This window comes from Hippocampus bargibanti, linkage group LG10 (genome assembly GCF_051943395.1).
Source record: "Hippocampus bargibanti isolate YZ-2025 linkage group LG10, ASM5194339v1, whole genome shotgun sequence".
In the NCBI taxonomy this organism is placed as follows: domain Eukaryota; kingdom Metazoa; phylum Chordata; class Actinopteri; order Syngnathiformes; family Syngnathidae; genus Hippocampus; species Hippocampus bargibanti.
The window spans coordinates 22,925,009-22,950,963 of record NC_142743.1 but is presented as its reverse complement, the minus strand read 5'-3'; the positions used below and the strand labels follow the sequence as shown (position 1 = coordinate 22,950,963).

General features: G+C 42.9%; 2 protein-coding genes across 3 annotated transcripts in view; both read left to right on the top strand.

The window, feature by feature from the left end:
* crebbpa (CREB binding lysine acetyltransferase a) overlaps positions 1 to 11,026 on the top strand; it is a 28,393-nt gene extending 17,367 nt beyond the window's left edge. For both annotated transcript variants that reach the window (XM_089006531.1, XM_089006530.1), the window contains 16 exons: positions 212 to 377; positions 577 to 695; positions 1,201 to 1,440; positions 1,590 to 1,678; positions 2,221 to 2,301; positions 2,629 to 2,685; positions 3,295 to 3,372; positions 3,472 to 3,539; positions 3,725 to 3,875; positions 4,925 to 5,071; positions 5,151 to 5,264; positions 5,353 to 5,518; positions 5,994 to 6,161; positions 6,313 to 6,474; positions 6,610 to 6,891; positions 7,512 to 11,026. In XM_089006531.1, the coding sequence (XP_088862657.1) occupies positions 212 to 377; positions 577 to 695; positions 1,201 to 1,440; positions 1,590 to 1,678; positions 2,221 to 2,301; positions 2,629 to 2,685; positions 3,295 to 3,372; positions 3,472 to 3,539; positions 3,725 to 3,875; positions 4,925 to 5,071; positions 5,151 to 5,264; positions 5,353 to 5,518; positions 5,994 to 6,161; positions 6,313 to 6,474; positions 6,610 to 6,891; positions 7,512 to 9,698 (4,275 nt within the window). In that variant the 3' untranslated portion in view covers positions 9,699 to 11,026. The remainder of the gene's footprint in view (positions 1 to 211; positions 378 to 576; positions 696 to 1,200; positions 1,441 to 1,589; positions 1,679 to 2,220; positions 2,302 to 2,628; positions 2,686 to 3,294; positions 3,373 to 3,471; positions 3,540 to 3,724; positions 3,876 to 4,924; positions 5,072 to 5,150; positions 5,265 to 5,352; positions 5,519 to 5,993; positions 6,162 to 6,312; positions 6,475 to 6,609; positions 6,892 to 7,511) is intronic.
* Positions 11,027 to 12,464: 1,438 nt separating this feature from the next.
* Positions 12,465 to 25,783, top strand: slx4 (SLX4 structure-specific endonuclease subunit homolog (S. cerevisiae)). Its single transcript, XM_089006973.1, has 13 exons — positions 12,465 to 13,360; positions 13,982 to 14,165; positions 14,977 to 15,186; positions 15,474 to 15,700; positions 15,971 to 16,266; positions 16,831 to 17,014; positions 17,445 to 17,632; positions 17,735 to 17,881; positions 18,632 to 18,801; positions 19,908 to 21,952; positions 23,150 to 23,249; positions 23,527 to 23,772; positions 24,797 to 25,783. The coding sequence occupies exons 1-13, from the start codon at positions 12,985 to 12,987 to the stop codon at positions 25,140 to 25,142; spliced, it is 4,719 nt and encodes a 1,572-aa protein (XP_088863099.1). The 5' UTR covers positions 12,465 to 12,984; the 3' UTR covers positions 25,143 to 25,783.
* The last annotated feature ends 172 nt before the right edge of the window (positions 25,784 to 25,955 follow it).

The following is a 25,955-nucleotide window of genomic DNA, read 5'->3' as shown; positions in this document are numbered from 1 at the left end:
AGTAGAAAATGATCTTTTATGGGGACCTGGGAACGGATTATTCTCATTTTAATGGTTTCCTATGGGAAATTATTTTTTGGGATACACACTTTTCGCCTTACACACTCTGTCTGGGAATCAATTAAGTTCGTAAGCCAAGGTATCACTGTATATTACATTGAACAGATTGCAGAAAGAATAGGCTTGTGACTTTTTTTTTCATTCTATGAAGACTGCTGAAGACTCTGGTTCCTCTTTGGCGAAGAAGGAGGAGCCCGAGGTAAAGCAGGAGGCAATGGAGGTCGAGGAGAAAAAGATGGAACTGAAGACAGAACCCAAAGAAGAGGAAGTGGAAGGAACCAACAGAACATCATCCTCTTCACCATCTCGTAAGAAAGGTCAGTTGACCTATATGAGGATAGTGTCACTTCAGAGCATTAATCATTTTTTTGTGTAAATCCAGTGCTCTGATCCGCAACCCGTGCCTCAGTATATTTCCACTCTTTTTGTTTTCATGCTCAGATGTCATTGTTTTTCCCCTTGCATTTAAATGTAACACTACCAATGTTTTTTCCCTTTAAATGTCTTAATTTGTAGTCTTTAAGCCTGAGGAGCTGCGCCAGGCTCTGATGCCGACTTTGGAATCCCTCTACAGACAGGATTCAGAGTCACTGCCCTTCAGACAGCCAGTAGACCCGATGCTTCTGTGTATTCCAGTAGGTAGCACATGAAAACACGCTTCACAAAATAAACGTGCACTTTTCAAAATGTGTGCTCGCTGTCACAAGGCATTTTAGGAATGGGCACACAAACATCAGTTTAATTAGTGTTTTCTATCGTGTAGAATTTCATCATTCTACAGTTTGCGCTTCAACAAAGTTAGGTTGCACAATCAGTACTGAATGAAGCGGTGGAGGCATTGTAGATTTCTCCAAAACACAGGCCGACAGGTACCCAATAAATATGGCAGTTTAATGATCGATACTTTAATACTGGCCTACATTGGTTCACTGAAACTCACTTTAAAGGACAAACCTATACATACAAGTACATACTAAACATTTATTTGATGAGCTGCCACCGCCGCTGCCTCTTCTCTCGCAGGCACTCATCAGTTCTTGAAATCGATGAATGTTATGTCAGTAACATATGTGTAATCTTACTTTTCTTTCACGTCAGTCAAAGTAATGTGACCAAAGACTTGCCCTTTTCACTCTCTAGGACTACTTTGACATCGTTAAGAACCCAATAGATCTGTCCACAATAAAACGCAAACTGGACACAGGGCAGTACCAGGATCCGTGGCAATACGTTGATGATGTCTGGTTGATGTTCAACAATGCGTGGCTCTACAATCGCAAGACATCACGCGTCTACAAGTGTTGCTCCAAGCTGGCTGAGGTTTTCGAGGCTGAGATTGACCCAGTCATGCAAAGCCTGGGCTACTGCTGTGGGAGGAAGGTATGAATTAGAGTAAAAGCAGTACAGATATACGTATTATTCTTACACATACGACTGTATAGATGAGACACATTGTCAAATAAATCACAGACTTGATTTTCCTTTAGAGAAGTGTTCACCCTCCTGTTTTTTTTTCATGTTTTGCGCAGTTTGAGTTTTCACCTCAAACCCTGTGTTGTTATGGGAAACAGCTCTGCACCATCCCGACTGGAGGCACATACTACAGTTACCAGAACAGGTACTTGTCAGACCATTTTTGTGGAGTGACAAACTAAAAATACAACCATTTTAATCACAAATTAAACCCCCTACTGTCTGAGACCTTGTCATTTTTCAAACAAGTCAACCAGAGTCATCAGAGTATCCTAACATGCTCAATACATTTGTAAACAGTCCATATTACACAACTAGGAACAACTCTCAGAATGCTGTGAATACAAGGGTGAATAATAAGGGGGGGGGACACCAAAATAATTTACATTCCCTTTAATTTATGCAGCTCGTTCATCTTCTGGTTTTTGAGAGCAATTTTTGTACGGCACCCCCTGCAGTATCAACCTAGTAATGACACTGACATTTTTTTACAATGACTACCTACACCTTCATCAGAAAGCAGCAGTATTATGTGCTGCTTTCTAGAAACCCCTTTACTCACATCACACAATTTTACAAATTCCATAAATAGTTACGAACATAATCTTAAATCACGTGTTAGTTTAGGGACTCGGGCGCGAACAGTTCATTTATGATTTAAACAATGTAAATTGTTCACTCAAACAGGTACCATTTTTGTGAGAAGTGCTTCAATGAGATTCAGGGAGAAAGTGTGACATTAGGAGATGATCCTGCACAGCCACAGACGTAAGTAAACAGACAAATAACCAATGTACAGGTGATAGTTCACTCATATACATTATGAGACCAATACATTACTCATGGTGTTGGAATTATGTCCTTGATGTTGAAATGGTCATAGAATACATTTTTTTCACTGGCATCAATGGCTGTAGTTAGGACACTTACTTGATCTTTAATCGTATTTGGTAAAAGTTGTTAAGGCAGGTTGAGTAAACGAGACAAGCATGATGGGTCAATAGCATAGTTTCACTGTCACTGAGACAATTTATGTCTGTTCATTATTTTCTCACCTACATTCGTCTTTTCCATTTTCTGTGTACGTCCCACTAGGATGATATCAAAAGACCAGTTTGAAAAGAAGAAAAATGATGTACTGGAACCTGAGCCGTAAGTTGACACACACCAAAACACCTTTAGTGTGTGAACCCCTTTTTTATGATGATGTCGCTAATTTAATTTTCTTTAATTTAAGTACCTCAACTATGTAGAAATATACTATGAAGGGACTCTCCAAACATCTTCCATAAGAGTCTTGTGATTTCAAAAGTCTTAAATGTATGTGTTTTCCTTCTAATTTCGCCATCAACACGATGTTTTCAGACCAAACAAAGTACCCAAAATGCATTGTGTGTGTCGCTTTCTTGGTCAGGGGCGTTCCAGACGTGACATCACGCCAGGAATTGTCACCAACTCAAAAACAAGACTTTCTGAATATTCAGCGCGAGTCTTAAATATAAAATATAGCTATATGCGGTGGAATCTTTAAGAAAATCCGCTCAGTAGAAGTCATTTGAAGTGATTTTACAAATTATGGACGCCAGAAGTGTCGGTTGTCCTTGCAGAGCAAGCTTGTAATTGTTTTCTTGCCAGCACACGTATGTGTAACGAGTGATGTTTGTTACAATTGTTACCTTAGCAGTTATCAACATTTGCAAGCTATGCCGTCAGGATCTTGATGCAGTCATATATATCTGTCGTATGTTTGCTTCTCCTTAGGTTTGTTGAATGTAAAGATTGTGGACGGAAGATGCACCAGATCTGTGTCTTGCACTATGAGGTTATTTGGCCATCTGGGTGAGAACTCAATACCTTTTCCAAAATTGACCTAATTCAAAACGTTTGTTCTTGTTTCATTCATGAATGTTGTATCTAACTAACTCCAACAATTGACAGATTCATATGTGACCACTGCTTGAAGAAGAATGGAAAAACACGGAAGGATAACAAGTTCTCAGCAAAAAGTTGGTACCGTTTTCTCACATTCAGCTGTCTTGATGCATTTTTTATTGCGGCATGATATCCACCACTTTCATCAGTATCATATCTTTGTTTGAGTGAATGAGTTGTGTATAGAATCCTTTCAATGGATGGTGGAAATGTTCACAATTTCCCATTCGAAATATCTTCTTTGTGTATTATACTGTAGGGCTACAGTCAACACGATTGGGAATGTATATAGAGGATCGTGTCAATAAATTTTTAAAGAGACAGAACCACCCGGAAGCTGGAGAGGTGTTTGTGCGGGTGGTTGCAAGCTCTGACAAAACGGTGGAGGTGAAACAAGGCATGAAAGCAAGGTGAGAGCACGACCGACCAAGACACAAAGATGATAGAAGCGTTGGAGGATAAGCATTACAATTTATGTCGGCACAGCTTCTTAGATTTATCCTGCCCTCCATAATTATTGACATCATAAGATGTTAAGTTGTTCTTCAGCTTAAATTCGTTTTTTCGAATAATATAGTCTTAATGTTTTTTGAAAGTGGAAAAACACAACCTTTATGTCAAGTACATTTATTCAGTATAAGATACCTGTCAACCTTGGCTAATAGCTGCTCATTGAAATGATTAGAATTCCCGTATAAAAGTTATAGTACGCCGTACATTATTTGAAATGATAAAAAAGCTAACACAAGCGGAAATGCAGTTTACTGCGCATGCGCACATTATGATTTCATCATTGACCGTACGCAGTGACAAAAAATATATATATATAGATATGATCGAGTATTACTTTTGCTCCCTTTATTAATGATTGCAATTCCCCTTATTATGCGATAATAAACCTTACAAACACAACTCGACACATAATTATTTACTTATAGCAAGAATAAAAACAGGGAGAATAAAAACAAAGGTAATTTGTTTAAAATATTTTATTTACTTAATCCACACCACAAGCAATTATTTCATTTTTTTTCTTAGTGCTCTCCCCAAACCAAACATGTACAGCAAAATCCATTGACATTGATGAAGGACTGCTACAATGTGTCTTTTTTCGGTCAGGGGGCGGTCCTTTCATGACGTCACGTACGGACTTGGCATATTCAGCGCAGGTCTTAAAACGTAAAATATAGCTATATGCGGTGGAATCTTATTAAAATACGCCCAGTAGAAGTCATTTGAAGCCATTTTACAAATTATGGACACAACTTGTCCGGAGACGTCGGTTGTCCTTTAATGCTAACAGAAATGATCAAAATTTGAAGTTTAATTGTTTTAAAGGAATTGGTGGGAGGTTAAATCCATTATTACACATAAAACATACGTATTTAAAAATAAGATCCACATTTCCCCAGTTTTACTTTCATCGTAATTAATAATTGTTCACCCCTCACAATTTTAGGTTTGTGGATACAGGTGAAATGCCAGAGACCTTCCCTTACAGAACCAAAGCACTTTTCGCCTTTGAAGAGATTGACGGCGTCGACGTGTGCTTCTTTGGCATGCATGTTCAGGAATATGGCTCTGAATGCCCAATCCCCAACACTAGGTCAGTGCATGTCGTACGTGCCATCTGCTTCTTTGAGTGGGTTAAATGATTTCAATCTCCCAATTCTCTATCTTCACAGACGAGTCTACATATCATACCTTGACAGTATTCACTTCTTCAAACCTCGAGTTTTAAGAACAGCAGTGTACCATGAGATCCTTATCGGCTATCTCGAATATGCCAAGAAACTCGGGTAATTATTATTTACACGTCTTGTGTATATTTTGGCGAATTCCCAAGCAGTTCTAGGGTCTAATCTTTCAGTGTGTGCTTGTGTGAAGCTATGCTCAAGGCCACATTTGGGCGTGTCCGCCAAGTGAGGGGGATGACTACATCTTCCACTGTCATCCCCCCGAGCAGAAGATCCCCAAACCTAAGAGGCTTCAGGACTGGTATCGGAAGATGCTGGACAAGGCCTTCGGAGAAAGAATCTTGCACGACTACAAGGTAACCACCATGAGGACAACAGCCACCCATACATAACACAATAAAATAGAGTAAAATAAGTGAAGGGTGAAAATTAGATGAAAAAATCCTTCCTTCAAGGAAGGATCTTGAAATGACAGTCTATGTATGTTGGGAATGTGCAAAGTGTGGTTTGTTCGTGCAACTTGAGACCCTTCACCACATGTTTAGGTGCATTTTTTTCCCTAAATCAAATAATCTGGCAGCAATTTGTTTTAAATGGTATTCTTGGAAAGATGAGTTAAAAAATGTTATGGTGGTCATATCTTGCAGTAATGTTTAAGATATTGGCAATTCTAAAGCATGGCCTCAATTACTTTAGCTACGTTTTCAGACTACTCGCGGCACAGCGTGGTTCCTATACCTTGCAAATATAGAATACTTGACACTTCTTCAAACTTTTTTTTAATACTTTGAATACATTGTAAACTGCACATGCTTTTTGTCCTCCATTCAGGATATTTTCAAACAAGCAACTGAGGACCGTCTAACTAGTGCCAAGGAGCTTCCATACTTTGAAGGAGACTTCTGGCCTAATGTTCTGGAAGAAAGCATCAAGGAGCTTGAGCAGGAGGAGGAGGAGAGAAAGAAGGAGGAGAACACGGCTGCCTCTGAAACTCCAGAGGTATAACAACCGTCATAAATAGATGCTATAAAACGGTTTTCTGGTGTCAGTTAGGAAACAAAAAAAATGGTGTCGATCGTCCTTTAAAGTAATAATTAAATCTGGTAATAAGGTAACAGGGGTTCATGGTCTTTCTGTATATTGTTCTCAGGGTACCCCAAGTGACAGCAAAAATGCTAAGAAGAAAAACAACAAGAAGACAAATAAAAACAAAAGCAGTGTGAGTCGAGCTAACAAGAAGAAGCCTGGAATGCCGAATGTAGCAAACGATTTGTCCCAGAAGCTTTATGCCACCATGGAGAAGCACAAAGAGGTGAGACTCATGCATAGCTAACACAATACAAAAACTGCTTTTGACCAAGACCAGACCTGCACTCTGTGGACCTGCTATGTGTGTTTTTTCATGCAATTTAACATGAATGTTTTTTTTCTTCTTTGACTGCCATAGGTGTTTTTTGTAATACACCTCCACTCCGGCCCCATGGTCAACACTTTACCCCCTATTATCGACCCTGACCCCTTGCTCTCCTGTGACCTGATGGATGGCCGCGATGCTTTCCTGACCTTGGCCAGGGACAAACATTGGGAGTTCAGCTCTCTCAGGAGATGCAAGTGGAGCACGATGTGTATGCTCGTTGAACTGCACAACCAGGGACAGGACCGCTTTGTGTACACTTGTAATGAGTGCAAGCATCACGTCGAGACACGGTGGCACTGCACAGTGTGCGAGGTCTGTTAACCGTGCATCTTTTGTAACTATTAGCAGTGTTTGAAATAACCTCTGCGTACAACTACTTCAAGAAGAGAAAAAAAAATGTTTTTTTTTCTAAATCAAACGTTTGTTTTATTCAATAACGCAAAAGCTAAAAGCAAACCGCTACAAGCCACGTGGACTCCTTTTTCTAAGCACCTTTCAAAACTTTCAAGTACATTTTACAGTCACGCTATAGCCCGAAGCAAATTGCCTAACGAACGTTCGTTTGACAATTTGCATACTCAGCACGGCAGCCAATCAGAATCCTTTTTTGTGCTTCGGACTATACTGTGACTGTAAAGTGCACTTGAGAGTTTTGAAAGGCGCTTAGACGTGGACTCCTCTTTTCTTAGCGCCTTTCAAAGCTCTCAAGTACACTTTACAGTCATGGTATAGTCCGAAGCACGAAACAGGCTTCTGATTGGTTGCCAACTTAATGGCCGGGCAGGCAACTTTTCAGAGTTGTCTGCCCTGGTGTCCGCTAACTTTTTGTCATGAGTTTCAGACACTGCTTTTAATTTAAAAAAACCCTCGAGGTTTATAATGCCTGTGGTGGACCTGTGTTATTTATCTTCTTCCTGTCTTTCATCTCACAGGATTTCGACCTTTGCATTAATTGTTATAACGCAAAGGGTCATGAACACCAGATGGTGAAATGGGGTCTCGGTTTGGATGACGACAACAACAGCCAGAGTGGCGAAGCCTCAAAGAGCCCACAGGAAAGTCGGCGTTTGAGCATCCAACGTTGCATCCAGTCTCTCGTCCACGCTTGTCAATGCCGCAACGCCAACTGCTCCTTGCCGTCCTGCCAGAAGATGAAGCGAGTGGTGCAGCACACCAAGTGTTGCAAGCGTAAAACAAACGGCGGCTGTCCGGTGTGCAAGCAGCTTATCGCTTTATGCTGTTATCACGCAAAGAACTGTCAAGAGAATAAGTGTCCGGTGCCGTTCTGCCTGAATATCAAGCACAAACTTCGCCAGCAGCAGATCCAACATCGGCTCCAGCAGGCTCACTTGATGAGGAGAAGAATGGCCACCATGCAAGGCAGAAGCATGCCGCTACCGTCCCCGCCGGCGTCAGCTGCTCCAACAACTCCCACTTCCCATACTCAGCCCAGCACGCCGCAGACCCCGCAACAGTCGCTGTCCAGCCAACCTCAGACCCCCAACTCTGCCGGTGTCATGTCCCCCTCGTTCCCCACCGCGCCTCGCAATGGACAGCCTCAAGCGGCCGTGCCCCAAGGTAAGCCGGGGCCCCAAGGCTCCCCTCTGCATCAGCAACCGTCCCCTGTTCCACAGCCACCTCAGCCACAGCAAATGCAGCAGCAGCAGCAGCAGCAGCCTCCACTCGCCGCCGTCAAGATGGCACGCCACATTGAGTTGATGGCTCAGGCCCAGCAGAACCAGCAGAACTATCTGGTCAACATGAACGGTTTGCCCATGAACCCCCAGCAGCCACAGCAGCGTATGACGGGACCAATGCAAGCACCCATGCAGATGGTACCGGGGCCCCGAGGACCACAGGTCATGCAACCAAACATGGCCCCGGGTCAATGGCCTATGCAGGCCGCGCAAGTGCAACAACAAGGACTTGTCCCGGGCCAGAACCCGGCGCAGGCCATGACCATGCAGCGAGCCATGATGCCTCCGGGACAGCAGGGTCAGAGGATGCTCATTCCACAGCAACCCGGTGCCAGGTCGCAGGCGCCGCAGAGACCTGGTGCAATAGCCCCCAACGCTCTTCAGGATCTTCTCCGGACCCTCAAGTCTCCCAGCTCACCCCAGCAGCAGCAGCAAGTTCTCAACATCCTCAAATCAAACCCTCAGCTAATGGCCGCTTTCATCAAACAGCGAACAGCCAAGTATCACGCCAACCAGCCGCAGCAGCAGGCGGGTCAGCAGCCTGGCTTGCCCGCAATGCAGACCATGGCTATGCCAGGGGGTACCGTGCAGAGGCCAGGGATGCCTTCTCAGCAACCTCCTGCTCAGGGTTTGGCAGCAATGGGGGCTCAACAGGGGCAGATGATGAACGCGGCACATAACAGCAATCCACAAATTCAAGAGCTCTATCGACGGCAACTCTTAAATCAACAACAACAAAGAGTGATGCCTCAGGGACACCCCGGTCAGTTCCCCGCTCAAACCCAAGGAACGGCGCCTACGTACTCCCAGATCCGCATGCAACAACAACAGCAGATGCAAGCCATGCAAGCAGGCGCGGGAGCAGTTGGAGGGCCAATGGGCCAGCTACCACCCATGGCTCAGATGGCACAGGGAATGGATCCTGCTCAGAAAATGCTGCATCAACGAATGCTTCAGCAGCAGCAGCAGCAGCAACATCTTCCTCAGCAGCAGGCCGTCCTCAAGCAGCAGATGACATCTCCCGGTCAGCCCAGCCCCATGAGCCCCCAAACCCACCTGCTTGCCGGCCAGCCCACATTAGCCAACAGTCTCAGCAACCAAGTCCGTTCCCCCGCGCCCGTTCAGTCCCCGTGTCCAACTTCACAGCCGCCGCCGCCACCACATTCCAGTCCCTCCCCGCAGATCCAGAACCAGCCCCAACCCTCACCGCAACACCCGCCTCCACCCCACTCCAGTTCCCCTCACCATGGACTGGGTGGCCCCCTTTCAGGGTCCATGGAACAGGGACATCTGGGAACAGCGGAACAAAGCGCCATGCTACCCCAGCTTAACCCTCCTAACAGAGGGGTGCTAAACAGTGACATGAGCATGGTAGGAGATGCTACAGGAGATACTCTTGAGAAGTTTGTGGAGGGATTGTAGCATTTCTGATGGGAAATGAAAGAACTACAGCGTCTCGGTACTTGAGACCCCCCCCCCCTTAATTCTTCCTAACTCCCGTTAGACTCTTTATCTAAGAGGACTTTGTTCTTTGTACTATTGAGATCATTTTTTGTACTTGTATTAAAAACTGTTGTAAAAACAAAGAGAATTTGGTAAAGGAAAAACAAAATAAAAATCCAAACACCCCGTGGGAATGAAATATTCCTTTAAGTTTTTTTTATCTTCCTGAAAAAAGTGTAACGGGGTTTGCAATTTGCTTCTTAAAATGCAATTTCATTCACGAAGAATATATTTTTGGGGGGGTTGACACCAAAAATGTGGTCAATTCTCAATTTATTTTTGCTTGGTTCTTGGGTGTGATTTCATACCATCCTCATTTTTAAAAAAAAAGAAAATGTACAATTGCATTGTATTATTCATATCTTTTGTACCATTAGAGGGGGAAGAAAAAAAAATAACCTTTTGTGTTTTAAAGGACAACCGACATCACTTTTTTGTTTCCTAACCGACATCAGAAAAACGTTTTATAGCATCTAAAATACCCAAAACACGCAGTATGATATTTTTAGTCAAATGCAAAACATCAATAAAAATGACTTAAAGTGTCCAAAATCTGCAAAAAAAATGAACCCGGAAGTGGCCAGTTTCAGAAGGTCCCGCCCCCTTGCTGGAGAATCAAAACAATGGCTTCAGATTCTGAGAAAATGCTTACTCATCCAGTTATGAATATGATTCAAATAGTTCTGAAGAGGAAAGCATACATGTTTTCAATCGATTAATGAATTTATTCCGTGCTATTTTGAGGTATATGGTTTCCACAGGCTGATTAATTCCTTACACAGAGCTTTGTCGCCCTCTTCTGCCTCTTTTTGGTGCAACACAAAGTTTTCAGACCAAACAAGTACAGCAAAATGCATTGACGTGATGGAAGGACTGCTTCAATGTGTCCTTTTTTCGGTCAGGAGCGTTCCTTCAGTGACGTAACGTGAGGGCTCGTCACCAACTCAAAACAAGACTGCCGGAATATTCAGCGCGAGTCTTAAAACGTAAAATATAGCTATATGCGGTGTAATCTTCATTTGAAGCCATTTTACAAATTATGGACACAACTTGTCCGCAGACGTCGGTTGTCCTTTAAGTTTGGACGCTGGGCCAGGTTTTTGTTCTGTTCCCAAGCTGTCGTTCGTGGCATTTGTGGTCATACGTTGTAAACATTGCTCCAAGATAATGTGCTGAGGGACTGAGACCGTATCTCTTCTGTGTGTGTGAAGAGCACTCAGTTGTATTAAAATAGGAAATGGACTGTGGCCGGTTGTTTACACAGACATTCAGGTGCACATGAAGACACAGAATGCAAACCTCTCATGCTCACTAAAAGAATGACAACTGCTTTTACAAATCCGCTAGAAACATTTACAGCCCTCCATCTCATATGCCTGGAAGTTGGAAACCTGTTTTCCAGGTGTAAAAAATATATACTTTTACATTTTATTTTTCCCATACAAATGTTGTAAACTGTAAAGATAGTGGGAGGAAAACGAAACGGTGACCTAAGTTGAGGTGCAATGATCATCTACCCTTTAAATTATACACTAAAGTGTGTGTGTGTGAAGAATGGAAACACCATCAAGATTGTCTTGGGAGTCATTGAAGCTCATTCGTCTTTTCTCAAAAACTTGAATGGGTGGGGAAAGAGTTTGCTTTTTATCATATTGTAAATCCACGTATTCAAGTAAAATACGATAAATATAAGAGAGAACGAAAACACTGTACAAAATTATAAAAGGCTCGTTTCTTACTTCTATACCACATTGTTAAATAAACTGCAACAGATGAATTACAAAACTTGGCTAAATGACAGAAAAATACTATCCCTGTTGTGACGGTTTCACGTGGTTCGAGGATCAATTCGAGCCGTCTGGACTCCAATGTAGCGTCCCAGAAAATGCACAAGACGGTGCACGTGCTCTGAAAATGGGCTGATTTGTCTGCTGGGAATTACACCTTCTTTATGATGTTACCGCAATTGGTAGTGTTGGTGCGACACACGATTCACCATCGCGTTATTTATGTCGTTGTCCTTCTAATTTCGTGATCAACAAAATGTTTTCGGACGAAAAAAGTGCCCAAAATACATGGTGTCGCTTTGTCGGTCCGGAGAGTTCCAGACGTGACATCACGTCAGGCATCGTCATCAACTCGAAAACAAGACTTCATGAATATTCAGCGCGAGTCTTAAAACGTAAAATATAGCTACATGCCGTGGAATCTTTGTAAAATACGCTCAGTAGAAGTCATTTGAAGTGATTTTACAAATTATGGACACAACTTGTCCGGAGGCATCGGTTGTCCTTTAAGTGAACCACAACCCTCCTTAGAACTAGGATATTCGTTGACCAAAGTCGGAATTGAAAATACCTCAAGTTCACCTGATTTGCTTGAACATTCCGAATTTTCTCCCATCATCTCCCCTTTTTCGTATCACCAAATGATGCTACATTTATATCCACAATATTCAATGCAAAAAAACGACAGGCAGTACTTAAAACATGTCTGGTGAAAGACCACGATATTAAAGACTAAAGACTGGTTGTGCGATTTTAACTCGGTAATAATTCCGAATGCTGCTGTTTTTTTCATTACGTATATTATCACTCGTCAGTATGCGATTGATTTATGCCAAGTCGAACACAGGATGTGTGTGCACTGTTTTAAAGATGCTTCAATCAGTTACGGAGCGTTATTTAAAGTCACTCAATGACAAAAACATTGAACATTTACGATACGTATTCTGTCTTCTCAGAAATGTACAATACGCATTTTAACGGAATGAACGGCGACTGATCACGTGACCAGGATGACCCGGAAGTAGCCTGACGTTCCGGGTCACGTGACAGGAAATGTTTTGCTGTGAGGGGGGAAAACAAATCTTGAGTGTTTTATGTCGTTGTCAACGATTCATAAATTAATGTAGTAATTATGAGACCCAATGTTGATGCTGACAGTCCGGTGAGAAGACAATTCATTTACACAAGTACTTATCTACAATATTCCACCAGTATTTGTTCTACCATTTAGACGGATCGAAATTTGGAATCTATATATATGGATCATATATATTTATTGTCTGCTACAACAGTACCCGCGGATTCTTGAATCATACTACAGAGTACTGACGGGTTGATTATCCATTATGGGCATTTGCCAACGTAGAGTACAAGCCCGCGTGATTTTTTTAAGGTGATCGGTCAAAAAAAACATAGTCATGAACGATTCGGACCAGGATTTTGTTGATCTCTGCTCAAAGCTACTGAAACGTTCCCGCAAGAAAGGAGTCGAGCCAAAACGTTGTCGAGTCGACCAGCAGATATCTTGTCAGACCAGCGATGGAGACTGTAGAAAAAACGAGGAGAGGTCTGGGTCTCAGTGCGTCCAGAGCCAGGTACAACCGGTCACCGGAAACACTGGCAAGGTTGTGCACGATTCAGGAGATACTGTGTTCACTTCAAAACAAACAACTGTACCGGGCTTGAGGACAAAAGACATATTGCTCAACGGGATGCAACAGTTCAAAAGAGCCAAACTGGCAAAAATGGTGCGTGATGTGGACCAAGACAGGGAACCCTATCTTCTACTGTCAGGTGAAATGACGCACGCACACTTTCCACCACATACAACACGTTACAAACTATATGAGAAGCCATTCACACACCTGTTGAAATGGTAAATTGTTGTCCGAAAAAGCAAGACGAACATTAACCGTTTCAGACTTTTTCCAAAGGAAATCATTTCCAGAGGGGAAAAATAAATAAATAAATAATTGAGATTAACAATATGAATAAGAACACCTTTAATCGTCACACAATGAGGAAGTTTGCGTGTACACAATTACCCTTAAAGGACAACCGACACTGGATGAGTAACAACAAAGCATCTTCTCCGAATCTGAAGCCATTGTTTTGATTCTCCACCAAGGCAAGACGTCTTGGGGTGACACCACGAACAAGGGGGCGGGACCTTCTGAAACTGGCCACTTCCGGTTCCAATTTTTTTGCAGTTTCAGCACACTTTAAGTCATTTTTATTGGTGTTTTGCATTTGACTAAAAATATCACCCTGCGTGTTTTGGGTATTTTAGATGCTATAAAACGTTTTTCAGATGTCAGTTAGGAAACAAAAAAGTGATGTCCGTTGTCCTTTAAATATCGCAGTCGTATCAAAATGACTATTTTCAACACCACATATTGTTTTGTTGCACTTCAGATCAGCATCCGGGGACTCATGTCAGTGATGAGGTTCTGGCCATGCAGCTGCAGCACCAACTTGACCATGAGGCGGCAGAAGTCCACACATTGGACTTGGCGGCTGAAGGTCTCTTCTTCTGTCACATCTGTCAAAGAGACTTATCTCACATGACACCCGAGCGACGTACCCAGCACATCAACAGGTCAGTGTTTTGACTAGCTAACAAGAAGTAAGTGTTTGCCCCTTTCTCGGATATTTGAGATAATCTTTATAAAATAGGGCAACGCAATGACAGATTTTCTCTTCAATCAACATATCAATCAACCAACCAATCAATCAAAAAAACTTGAACGTATTTTATCATTTCTTTATTGGTAATTTTACGGATTTCAGATCAGTGACAATAGGCTCAAAATGTAAAAATAATACTAATACATTTGATTTATAAGCGCCTTTCAAAACTCTCAAGGACACTACAGTGACAGGATAATTTTTTTCTGTGGGTGAGCAGTGGCAGCCACACGCGCCGGCGTTCACTCAACCCGAAAGTAACTCAAATAGATAGAAAAATAGCTATCTAGCTAATAGATAGCTAGCTAGGTAGCTAGCCAGCCAACTAGAAAGATATACAGCTAGCCATCAAAATAGATACAGTAAAGTCTCGTTATATCGATATTCAAGGGAGTCCGAAAAAATATCGATATAACCGGGACTATCGATATATCCGACCCTGTTTGCATGTAATTTTCTCCGTGAGTGCATATAAATAGTATCGATATAACCGGGACTATCGATATATCCGATATCGATATAACGAGACTTTACTGTATATTGTATAGCTAGCTAGCTAGGTAGTCAGCTAGTCAGCTAGATAGCAAATATAGCCTGGGTTTACGCATGACTTCTTCTACATTGGTAAATGGACTCGGTGGCCGCTGACAGTAGTTGTTTTAATGTTGTATCAAGATTATTATTTTTTTTTCACATGAAAATAAGTCCATTTCTGCTGGTAGGTGTTTGGATGACAGTGAGCATCAAATGGCCCCTCCTCCTCCTCCGAGTGTCCCTGACTGTCCAATCTGTGGCCAGAAATTCAAGTCGCACAAGAAGCGCTCGGTCCACTTGAAGCGTTGCTCGGGAGACCTCGGCGTCACTCCTGCCGACCTGCTGCAGGCGCTTCGGAGACAAGCAGAAGAGACGCGAAGCGCCACCACCAATCCAATGTATGTCTGCAGCAGCCACACACTTCCATTTTCCGTGCCCCTTTATCCTCAGTAGGGTCGCTGGGAGCGCTGGAGCCTATCTCGGGCACGGGGACTTTTCGTACACATTGCCGGCCTGCTAGCGCGTTGCGGTGCCAGGCGTAGAATTTAAATTTTTAAAATAGGGTCTGGAGGTCGTGGTCGTAAGTACGGGTAGTCGTAAGTCGAGGCGGTCATAAGTCGGATGTTACCTGTATTCTGAATCCAAATCTGTTTGGTCCAAAAATCTATTTTTTTGTCATGTTCAGTACACAGACTGGAGGCACCAAAAGGAAAGGTGTAACTAAGGCGGTCCAAGTTGCCAGAAAGAAGCCCAGGAAAAAGACTGAACCCCTGGATGAAAACACCATGGTGGCCCTAGCTTTGTCATCCTCCCTCTTGCAAGAGGAACAGGAGCAGGAGCATGCAGCAATAACAGAACCCATGGCCTCTGATTCCTCCACAGTGCCTCTTTTGAAGCGGAGGCCAGATGCAGGTACAACATCACCTCTTTTTCAGAGTTTTGCAAGGTTAAATGTATGTCATGACACAGGAGTTGGATCGTGAAGGAAATACATTTATTCACAACCTAACAATAGCAAATAGATAGCCAGCTAGGTAGCTAGCTAATAGATAGCATTTTTAAACCAAAAGTAGTTGTGACTGTAGAAGTCAAATGATTAAATGGGAGAAGGAAGGTAATATTTTGAACCTGTGCATCCAAATGAGCTGGTGAAATAGAGTCTGTCAATTCCTCATGTTGCAGGTAAGGGGCGTGGTAAGAGGAAAAAGGGCACAGTTCCTCGTCCTCCTCCAATCCTTCTCATCCAGGATGCCGATGCTGCCCTGATGAGGCTGCAGGAACGTGTCTCTACTCTCCTCCTACGTAGCCGAGCTCCTTCTCCGCCTACCCCAACCCGCTGTCCCAGCACCTTGTCCGCCTTGAGTGACGCTGCCCCCCTCTGGCAAAAGAGTGCATTGCGGAATGGACACGCTACCGATGTTTTCGACTTCTTCGTCCCGGAGCTCAAAGACTTCATCGCACCAGGGGAATCGGCACAAGTAAATAACTTGTTGTACAGTAAAAGTGATGTTGGGATTAGTGAGTCTGAGTGATTTGGAGTGTAGCGCATCATTAACGCATTCACTGCCATTTACGAATTTATTCGGGATTTGAAATTATGACGTAGAGCGCCATTCCCGATATGGTATATCGGGAATGGCGCCATAGTATATCATAGTATTCAATAGAAAACGTTCTTTAAAAACAACAGATTAACACCTCGCGTCGGCCATTTTGAATGCTTTTCGATTTTTTTTTTGTGCGCGGGTGAGCAGCGGCAGCCATTCGCACCAGCGTGCACTCTACCCGGAAGTAACACAGTCGCAAAGTTATGAAAGGAAAAAGAAAGGAAATAAAGAAGTAAAAACATTTAATTAGCCACACAAGAAATCACACTGGTAAGAAACCCTTTTCCTGCTCTGTTTGTGGCCAAAGATTTTCTGTAAAGGCACTCCTAAAAAGACTGATCCGAGCAGGCGTTATTAGGCTGATTCTAATTTATTTACATTCTTTTTTCCCCCTTAGTAACATTGAAATTGTTTTTTTTTTCCTTCTGCCTTTAGGCTCTCTGTTCTGCTTCCCAACTCAACAACAAGGCTTGCAACGTCTCCTCCTCCAAGACAACTACCTGCTCCTTAACTCCCTCCACTCCAACCATTGGAGATCCACCAGCGAATAGTCAGGCCCTGCAAGAACTAGTGGAGCTGTCTAAAATGGCCCATGGTGACTATAATGCGCCTGTCCTCGGTAAAGTATAAAAAAAGAAAAAAAACCTCCAAAAAGTCAAGTTATTCGGGGTTTAGTTGATGCTGCCGCATGTAATAATAATAATATATTTCATTTCTAAGCGCCTTTCAAAACTCTCAAGATCACTTTACAGATACATTTTTCTGTGGGTGAGGAGCGGCAGCCACACGCGTCAGCGTTCGCTCAACCCAGAATAACTCAAAAAGATAGAAAGCTAGCTAGCTAATAGATAGCTAGACAGCTAATATATAGCTATCCAGCTAGATAGCTAATATGTTTCCTGACTCAAATAGCTCGCTAGCTATATAGCTAATAGATAGCTAGATAACTCAAAAAGATGTACCTTTGATGTCAGCTTTATTATTGTGAATTACTTTGATTGTTACTTATACTTACCTTACATGCATTGTCATCAATGATGTTCCTACAGACAAAAACTTGAGCTTGTCTACAGACCTCCAAGTGAGTGGCTTCTTTCTAGACGAAACAACTGACCAATGTGTGAGTGGTGGACCACCACTGGCAATGACACACTCCGATACAGATGACCTCCAAAGCCAAGCACGAAGGTCTTTATCTCAGCCAAGACCAAGTGAAGACAACAGAACCCATTTATCAGTAAGATAATTCTCCAAAGTTTGCAGGCCAAATTTTGGAAAATGACAAAACGAATGCTCGGGTTCTTCCTGAGAAACATCTACTCCCTCGTTTTCTCTGCAGGTGGCGCTATCCACCTTGGCATCAAATCTGAGCAGCATGGTTAACAACCCTCATCTTAGTGACTGGCAACTCCAGGTGGACAGTGGCCAAGTCTTCTTTGCTCATTCCTTCATGATTTATGCACGCTGCCCCCTGCTGGCAGAAATGGTAACTGCAGTGCAATATGCAAAAAATAATTGATAATAATAATAATACATTTCATTTCTAAGCGCCTTTCAAAACTCTCAAGGTCACTTTACAGTCACAGGATAAAGCTTTTCTGTCGGTGAGCTGTGGCAGCCACACACGCCAGCGTTCACTCAACCCGGAAGTAACTCAAATACGTAGCTAGCCAGCTATTGGATAGTTAATAAATAGCTAATAGATAGCCAGATAGCCAACAGCTAGCCAGCCAGACAGACAGCTCACAGTCAGCTAGACAGCTAGCTAGCTAGCTAATGGATAGCAAATAAATAGCGAATATAGATTGCCAGCTAGACAGCTAACAGCTAGCTATCTAGCTAATGGGTAGCAAATAAATCGCAAATATAGATAGGCAGATAGCTAACAGCTAGACAGTTTACAGTCAGCTAGACAGCTAATAGCTAGCTTAATAATAATACATTTCATCTATTCATCTATTTTCTTCATGCTTTCATTGTGTACTCGAGTCACACATGCTCACTAAGCAAGTAACATGAAACTTTTAAATATAACTTCTATTCTGTCTCATCTCTATCACTCCATGACATAAACAGAAAAAGAGGCAATACAATATTTATATACGGCATTTATCCCCCTTCATTTCACACTTAATAGTTGAGTAGCCCAACTATTTGTCCATTCTCGGTTGATCGACCGTCAAAATGCTGACAACTTTTAGTGACCTAAATTGTATGTTTTTTTTTCCCCTTGCAGATGCATGAAAGTGGATTTGGGGTACATGAGGAAGGAACTCCCGCAGCTCAAAGGGTATTGATCAGTGATGTCCCAGGACAGGCAGTGTTGGTTCTGTTACAGTATCTCTACACTGCTCGCTTTTCCCTTCCAGCGTCATTATGTCCTCATGTACTGGAGTTGGCATCCAGGTCAGTAAGCAGAAGCCACACATTCCTAGATATTATTGATCATGCATACCTGCCAACTACTCTGGTTTTGCCGTAATAAGTACGGTTTTCATTATCCGATTTCAGGTTATGGTTTATTAATGAAAATTATGTTTTATTTTAATTTAGAACAGGCGATTGGCACAGTGATAGAGATTAGACAGAATAAGAAATTATATTATACATATTTCAAAGTTTCATGCTGTTATATGCTTAGTCAACATGTGTGACTCGAATACACAATTGAAGCACAGACAACCTGGGGTCAATCAGGTCAACAGACACAGCCTCTTAAACTGTCATCTTCATCTAGGAGACCTGGCCTTGGACAGAATTTAGGACTTGGGAGACTCCTTTATTACCGGAGTAATTTATGACTTGAAACTCCTTCACAGGACAAGCTCATTAGCCAGGTTACAAATTTATCAGTTCATGGAAAAGACAACGTTTTATTGCTTTCAGATGTTCGTGCTTAGAACTCAAGAGGTGTGGTATTCTAATCAAGTAAACAATGTTTTACTAATGTATCACTTAAATTTGCATATACAGTAAAGTCTCGTTATATCGATATTCAAGGGAGTCCGAAAAAATATCGATATAACCGGGACGATCGATATATCCGATATCGATATAACGAGACTTTACTGTCCTCTCAATAAATTGCTTGGCAGAGGACTGCAGAATTCAGGCGTCTGTCATGAATGTAAAAGACAATCTTTCTGGTTCTGAGCGTTCGTCCACAGTGTCCGAGCAAACATCTCCGACACAGAGTGCCAGTTGTTAGCATCCTTTAGATCAGGGGTGTCAAACTCATTAAAATTATACCATACGTCTAAAGAAGTCAGCCTCATTTAGTAGCTGTAAAAATCGTTTGGCTTCACGTGGGAGAACCCCCCCCCCCCTGTCTCCTAAACCAGGACTTTGTCCTGGACTGACCAGTGCCTGTGGTCCCTGGATGCCGGCATATAGCTAGGCTTTTTTTTGTTTCAGAAGTTGGCAGGTGTTGATCATGAGCAATTCCAAGCCAAATCTGGAACAAATTTGATTCAAAAATATGAAGTGTACACCTTACCTCCTGTCTTTTTCAGGTTTGATCTGCAGGAGCTGCGCCAGCTATGTGAACTTCATCCTGACGAAGCTTCAACTCACAATGCTGATGGAGCCGCCACATGCCACTTGGATTATCTCAGTAATGAGACAGACATGAATTTAACAGCGCTCTTTGATTCCATGTGGAGCAACGAAGACAACACGGACCGAGAAGGAGGTGATGAAAGCCATCTGGAAAAAGCTGCTGACAGCACATTACGTGACAGGGACCTCCACGAGGAACAGGTGAATGAGGATGAACTGGATGAGATTTACGAGTTTGCCGCCACACAGCGAAAAAGGGATGAGAAGAAACCGAGCATGGGAGAAAGTGAGAGAGATGATACAGTGATGACAAGCAAACTCAATGAACCAAGAGAAAGTCCAGGAAGACCTGAATCTGAATCGCTTCCAAACCACAGCCTTGACAGAAGCTACAATCGTCTCTTCTCAGACTCTGAAGGCGTCTACAAAGAAGAAGATGGCCCATCCATCTGCCCTTCTACTTCACCAAGAGCACAAACGCCTCACACTCCTTTCTTCAAATCATCTGTTAGCACCTTGCCGTGGACGTCAGAAAGTTTAGGCGCTGACATTTCCCCCAAAAGATCAAACTTGCCTGACCTTGGTGTGTTCCCAGACAGGGATGGTGAGAGGAGACCTATGAGAGTCATAGAAACAACTTCTGTCGGACAGGAATCTCCAAAGCAAGATACGCCTCTTGAACCTCAAGTTAGCGATAGCATTTGTGTCCCACTACGTTTGAATTCGCCAGAGAAAAATGAGCCAGAACTGATAGTTTTGTCAGACTCAAGCGAGGACATGGAGGTACCTCTTGCTCACCCCACTGCCCAGAGTGTCTTATCCCATTCCCACACAAAGCAGAGCTTCACTCACTTAAAGCCGACTGAGCCCTCAATGGAGAAGAATCAGTCCAGAAATTTGGAATTTAGCTTCGGTGATCAAAGTCAGTCTCCTGACCAACCAAACCAAGGAGATTGTTCGCCAGAGCTCTCCTGGCTCTTCCCCTCCACACCAGTCAACACCACTCCCAGAAGAACAAGCTTGGACGGTTCCACACCAACCAAAGTCAGCGTGCGGAAGACGGAACTGTTCCCAAAAGTGCTTCGCAACACATCTAAGATCTCCAACAGTCCCACCTGTATTACAACCAACGTAGGCACATTGGAGGGAAGTGTTTCTCGGCCTCTCCTTGAAAACTTCTCAAGCGTTTCTTCACACCTCCACCAGTCTTCAAAGCGAGAGATGCCTCTCCAGGTCTGCCATGACCCTTACAGCAGCACCCCTCTGCACGTCCTTCACCGTATCCGGCCTGACCTCACGCTGCCCGACACAGGGCCCAACACACCACTTAGCCAGGAACATGAAAGCCCGGAGAACATCCAACCAGAGGGCATTCATCTCTCCCCTTTTCCGCACCCTTCAGAACCTCATTCTTCAACCTCTCACACAAGTGTCCTGAGTTCAGAGAAGCCCAGTCAGTGCTCCAGCCCAAATTCTGCTCACGCTAACAGTCACAACAGTGCAGAATTTAAGCCTACAAGGAGTGGAAGAACAAGTGAAGATGGAATGGATGATGACCACAGAGAGGTAGCAATAAGCGATAAAAGTTTTGAACAGAGCTTACTGGTCATGGACGAGCCGCCAATGGCTTTCAACGACTCGTGGGGCCTCAACGCCTGCGAGGACGTCACGGAGAACCCGCGAGACTTTAGCCTGAGACTAGAGGAAAGTGGAGGATGCAGCCGGGCAATGGACACGGTAGCCTCGTCCGCCATCGCCTCTCACTCACCGACACTTTATCAAGATCGTGCGAGTGGTGACCAAGAAGTTAAAAAGATGACCATCATGAGTAAAGAGCATGAGATCTTCAAGCCTCCAACACCTGGCCTCCTTACCGATATTCCTCCAGAGATAAGTGACAGCCTTCTGATCGCCAACGTATGGGACAGTTCGGAAGAGGAAGAGGAGATACTTCCTCTTTCTCAAAGGCTGAAGCCTTCTGTCCAACTCAAAACGACACGTAAGCCATTTTTAAAAAGACTATTTCATCAAAGTGACTGATTTTTGTGATTATTAAACCCAACCTAAGTCATGATGTACAGCAGGGGTGTCAAAGTCATTACTCTACATATTACATATAGAGCACACCACAAATTAATGAACACAGTGATATCTTGGCTTACGAATTAAATTGCTTCCGAGACAGAGTGTGTAAGGCCAAAAGTGAGTATCCCAAAAATTAATTTCCCATAGGTGACCATTAAAATGAGAATAATCCGTTCCCATAAAACATAATTTTCTACTTTCTAATTTTCTAAGCCTTAAAACTACACAAAATATACCTTATTTTATGTATTATAAATGTGCTACGACATTATAATTAAAGGAATAAACTATATATAATATAATAATATAATAATAGTATAATAAAGTTGTTTTATTGACCTTTGTGATGGTCGTTGATGGCTTGATGGAATGGAGTGGCCGGTTTCATCAGCATTAAACACTTGATGAGGAACGGTAGCCTACTTCTTTCACCATCTGGAGGAATGGTCCCTTGTAGGTGCTTTCTCTGCGCTAATTTTATCTAGTTCCTCATCAATTCTGATCTGTTTAGCTGGGTTGATAGCTTTTTGCATCAAGTGTACAGATGGCTTGTGCGGGTTATTTGTGGAGCCTGATTGATGGGATATTTTAACCTTGCAGTCTACGCTCTGCCATTGAACTGTCAAAGTTGAAACGAGTCTAAATTTCACTGTTTTCTATCCATTTTGTCACTCTCTCACTGTCGTCTGCCTATCTCTTTAATGTTTAAACCACCTGCCCTCAATTCTGCGTTCTTGACCAATCACGTGGTTTTAACCGAAGACTGGGGGTGGGAAATAGAGGACAAAAACAGTCGGCTACCATTTTATTGTTAGAACGGACTCGTTCGCGAACGACACATCACTCATTGTGGTGCTCCGTGTGTTTCCCGAAAAATAGTTCATACGCCACGGTTAAATTTACATAAATTCAACGTTCGTAAATCGAAAAGTTCGTAAGCCAAGGGGTTCGTAAACCGAGGTATCACTTTAACTAGTTTTCAAATCTGAAGTCAAGAATAATGACTGTTATTGTGGTTTACATCCCAAAATATGAAATGTTGTCCTTTAATTTTGAATAACAGCAGATACTATGGGAAAAAAAATCAATCAATCTATTTGTGTCTTTCCAGCTCCTCCCCGCAATAAAAAGCATCACACTCTGGTGCCCATCACGCCAATGCCTCCCTACTCTGACATGGATACGCCAGAACTAAAAAACAAACTTAACCGGTGAGTCAATTTACATCGATTTACATCACTCATGGAGGCAGCTCCGTTCATAAATTTAACATTCGTAAACCGAAAAGTTCATAAGCCAAGGGGTTCGTAAACCAAGGTATCACTGTACATATATAAATATATCAATAAACGAATAAATAAATGAATAAATACACACATGAAAGTGACATTGACAGTTTTGAAAGCCGCCTATGAATGAAATGTACAGCGTTCTGCTGATGGATACTTTGGCTGTCCGAATGCCACTCACTGTCATCTTGTTTGTAAGGTTTGGTGTTCGGGCATTACCCAAGCGCCAGATGATCGGCAAGTTGAAAGAGATCCACCACTACACCCATCAGCTGGTCAACTCGGACAGTGAAGATGAGGCCTCCTGCGTGGGACCCGTGGCTAAGACAAAAGCCGCTTCCTTCTCTCCAGCAAAAGACACCGGAGAAAAGGAGGACATGGAACCGCTGTCCAACTCTCAAGACTCTGGTGGCTCTACAGATACATCAAGTGAAGAATCTAAAAGGTACTGCAGTTATCTTAAATGCCCTGACGTCACTGAGGGAACGCCCATGACCGACGAAGCGACACACAATGCATTTTGGGTACTTTTTTACGTCTGAAAACACTGTGTTGATGGTGAAATTAGAAGGAAAACTACATAAATAACACGATGGTGAATCGTTGTGTGTCACAGACAATTGCGGTAGCACACATAAAGAAGGTGTAAGTTGACACAAATTCCCAGAGGACAAATCAGCCCATTTCCAACGGAGCTTATGGGCCATCTAGTGCATTTTCTGGGCGCTACAACAGAGTCCAGATACGGAAGGACTTCTTTAATCGATTGCAAACATTTATGCTTTCCTCTTCGGAACTACAGGAATACCGTACGAACTTAATTGGTTCCCAGACAGTGTGTAAGGCAAAAAGTGTGTATCCCAAAAATTAATTTCCCATAGGAAACCATTAAAATGAGAATAATCCATTCCCAGGTCCCCATAAAACATAATTTTCTACTTTCTAATTTTCTAAACCTTAAAACTACACCAAATACTGTATACCTTATTTTATGTATAATAAATGTGCTATGGTATTATAATTAAAGAAATAAACTGTACTGTATAATGAAGTCGCTTTATTTACCTTTGTGATGGTCGCAAACATTTATGCTTTCCTCTTCAGAACTATTTGAATCATATTCATCACTGGATGAGTAACAAGAAAGCATCTTCTCCGAATCTGAACTGTCTGAAGCCATTGTTTTGATTCTGGAGCAAGGCAGTTTGGGAAGGAGTATCCTGGTGTGACGTCACGAACAAGGGGGCGGGACTTTCTGAATCTGCCCAGTTCCGAGCTCATTTTGTGGCAGTTTTGGGACACTTTAAGTCATCTTTATTGGTGTTTTGCATTTCACTAAAAATATCAGCTTGCGTGTGTTGGATATATTAGATGCTATAAAACGTTTTTCTGATGTCAGTTAGGAAACAAAAAAAAATGCTGTCTGTTGTCCTTTAATTCTCCTACCATCCCTGTCATGAACCTTGCAGGCACAACCCGGAACTGTGTGTCTCATCCGGCGGTGACTCGGACAGCGATGGCGGGATATCGGCTTCCCAAGCAGCTACCCGCCATGAAGATCGCCTGCAGGCCGTGCGCTCATTCATCCTTTCCGACTCCGGCCTGTACACTCAGATCCTGCAGTACAGGCCTTTGGTCCTGTCTCAACTCCAGGAGCGCCTAAAAGCCGCAGGCATCCGCCTCGGTGCCGCCAAGCTGGTCAACTTTCTTGACTCCCAGTGCATCACTTTCACCACGGCGAAACCGGGGCAAGCCGCACCCACTCGCAGACGCGTCAGGAAAACGGGCAAGAAAGCAAAAGCAGCAGCAAAATGAGTGCTTGAGGCAGAACCTCCTTTTTTTGTGTCATCAGACAGAGAAAAAAAAATGTGGAGAAGAATATGAGGAAAAATAAAGTGACACTGCTTTTAAGAACTAATTATTCTTTCACGGAAATTTGTTTTTTTAACTGAAACTGATAGAGATTAGACAGAATAAGAAGTTATCACATTGATAAGTTTCATGCTGTTATCTGTTTAGTCAACATGTGTGACTCGATTACACAATTGAAGCACAGACAACCTGGGGTCAATCTGAGGTCAACAGAGAACGAGAACGTCGGTTGACTAAGCATATAACAGCATGAAACTTTTAAAGGACAACCGACGTCTCCGGACAAGTTGTGTCCATAATTTGTAAAATGGCTTCAAATGACTTCTACTGAGCGTATTTTACAAAGATTCCACCGCATATAGCTATATTTGACGTTTTAAGACTCGCGCTGAATATTCCAGAAGTCTTGTTTTTGAGTTGGTGACGAGTCCTCACGTTACGTCACTGAAGGAACGCCCCTGACCGAAAAAAGGACACATTGTAGCAGTCCTTCCATCACGTCAATGCATTTTGCTGTACTTTGGTCTGAAAACTTCATGTTGTCCATCAGCATGGGGTGCGAAATGTCGCACCCAAAAAAGGCAGAAGAGGGCGACAAAGCTCCGTGGAAGGAATTAATCAGCCTGTGGAAACAGGCTGATTAATTCCTTACACGGCTTTGACGCCATTTTCTGCCTTTTTTGGATGCGACATTTCGCACCCCATGTTGATGGACACTGTCATTTTTATTGGTGTTTCGCATTTGACTAAAAATAT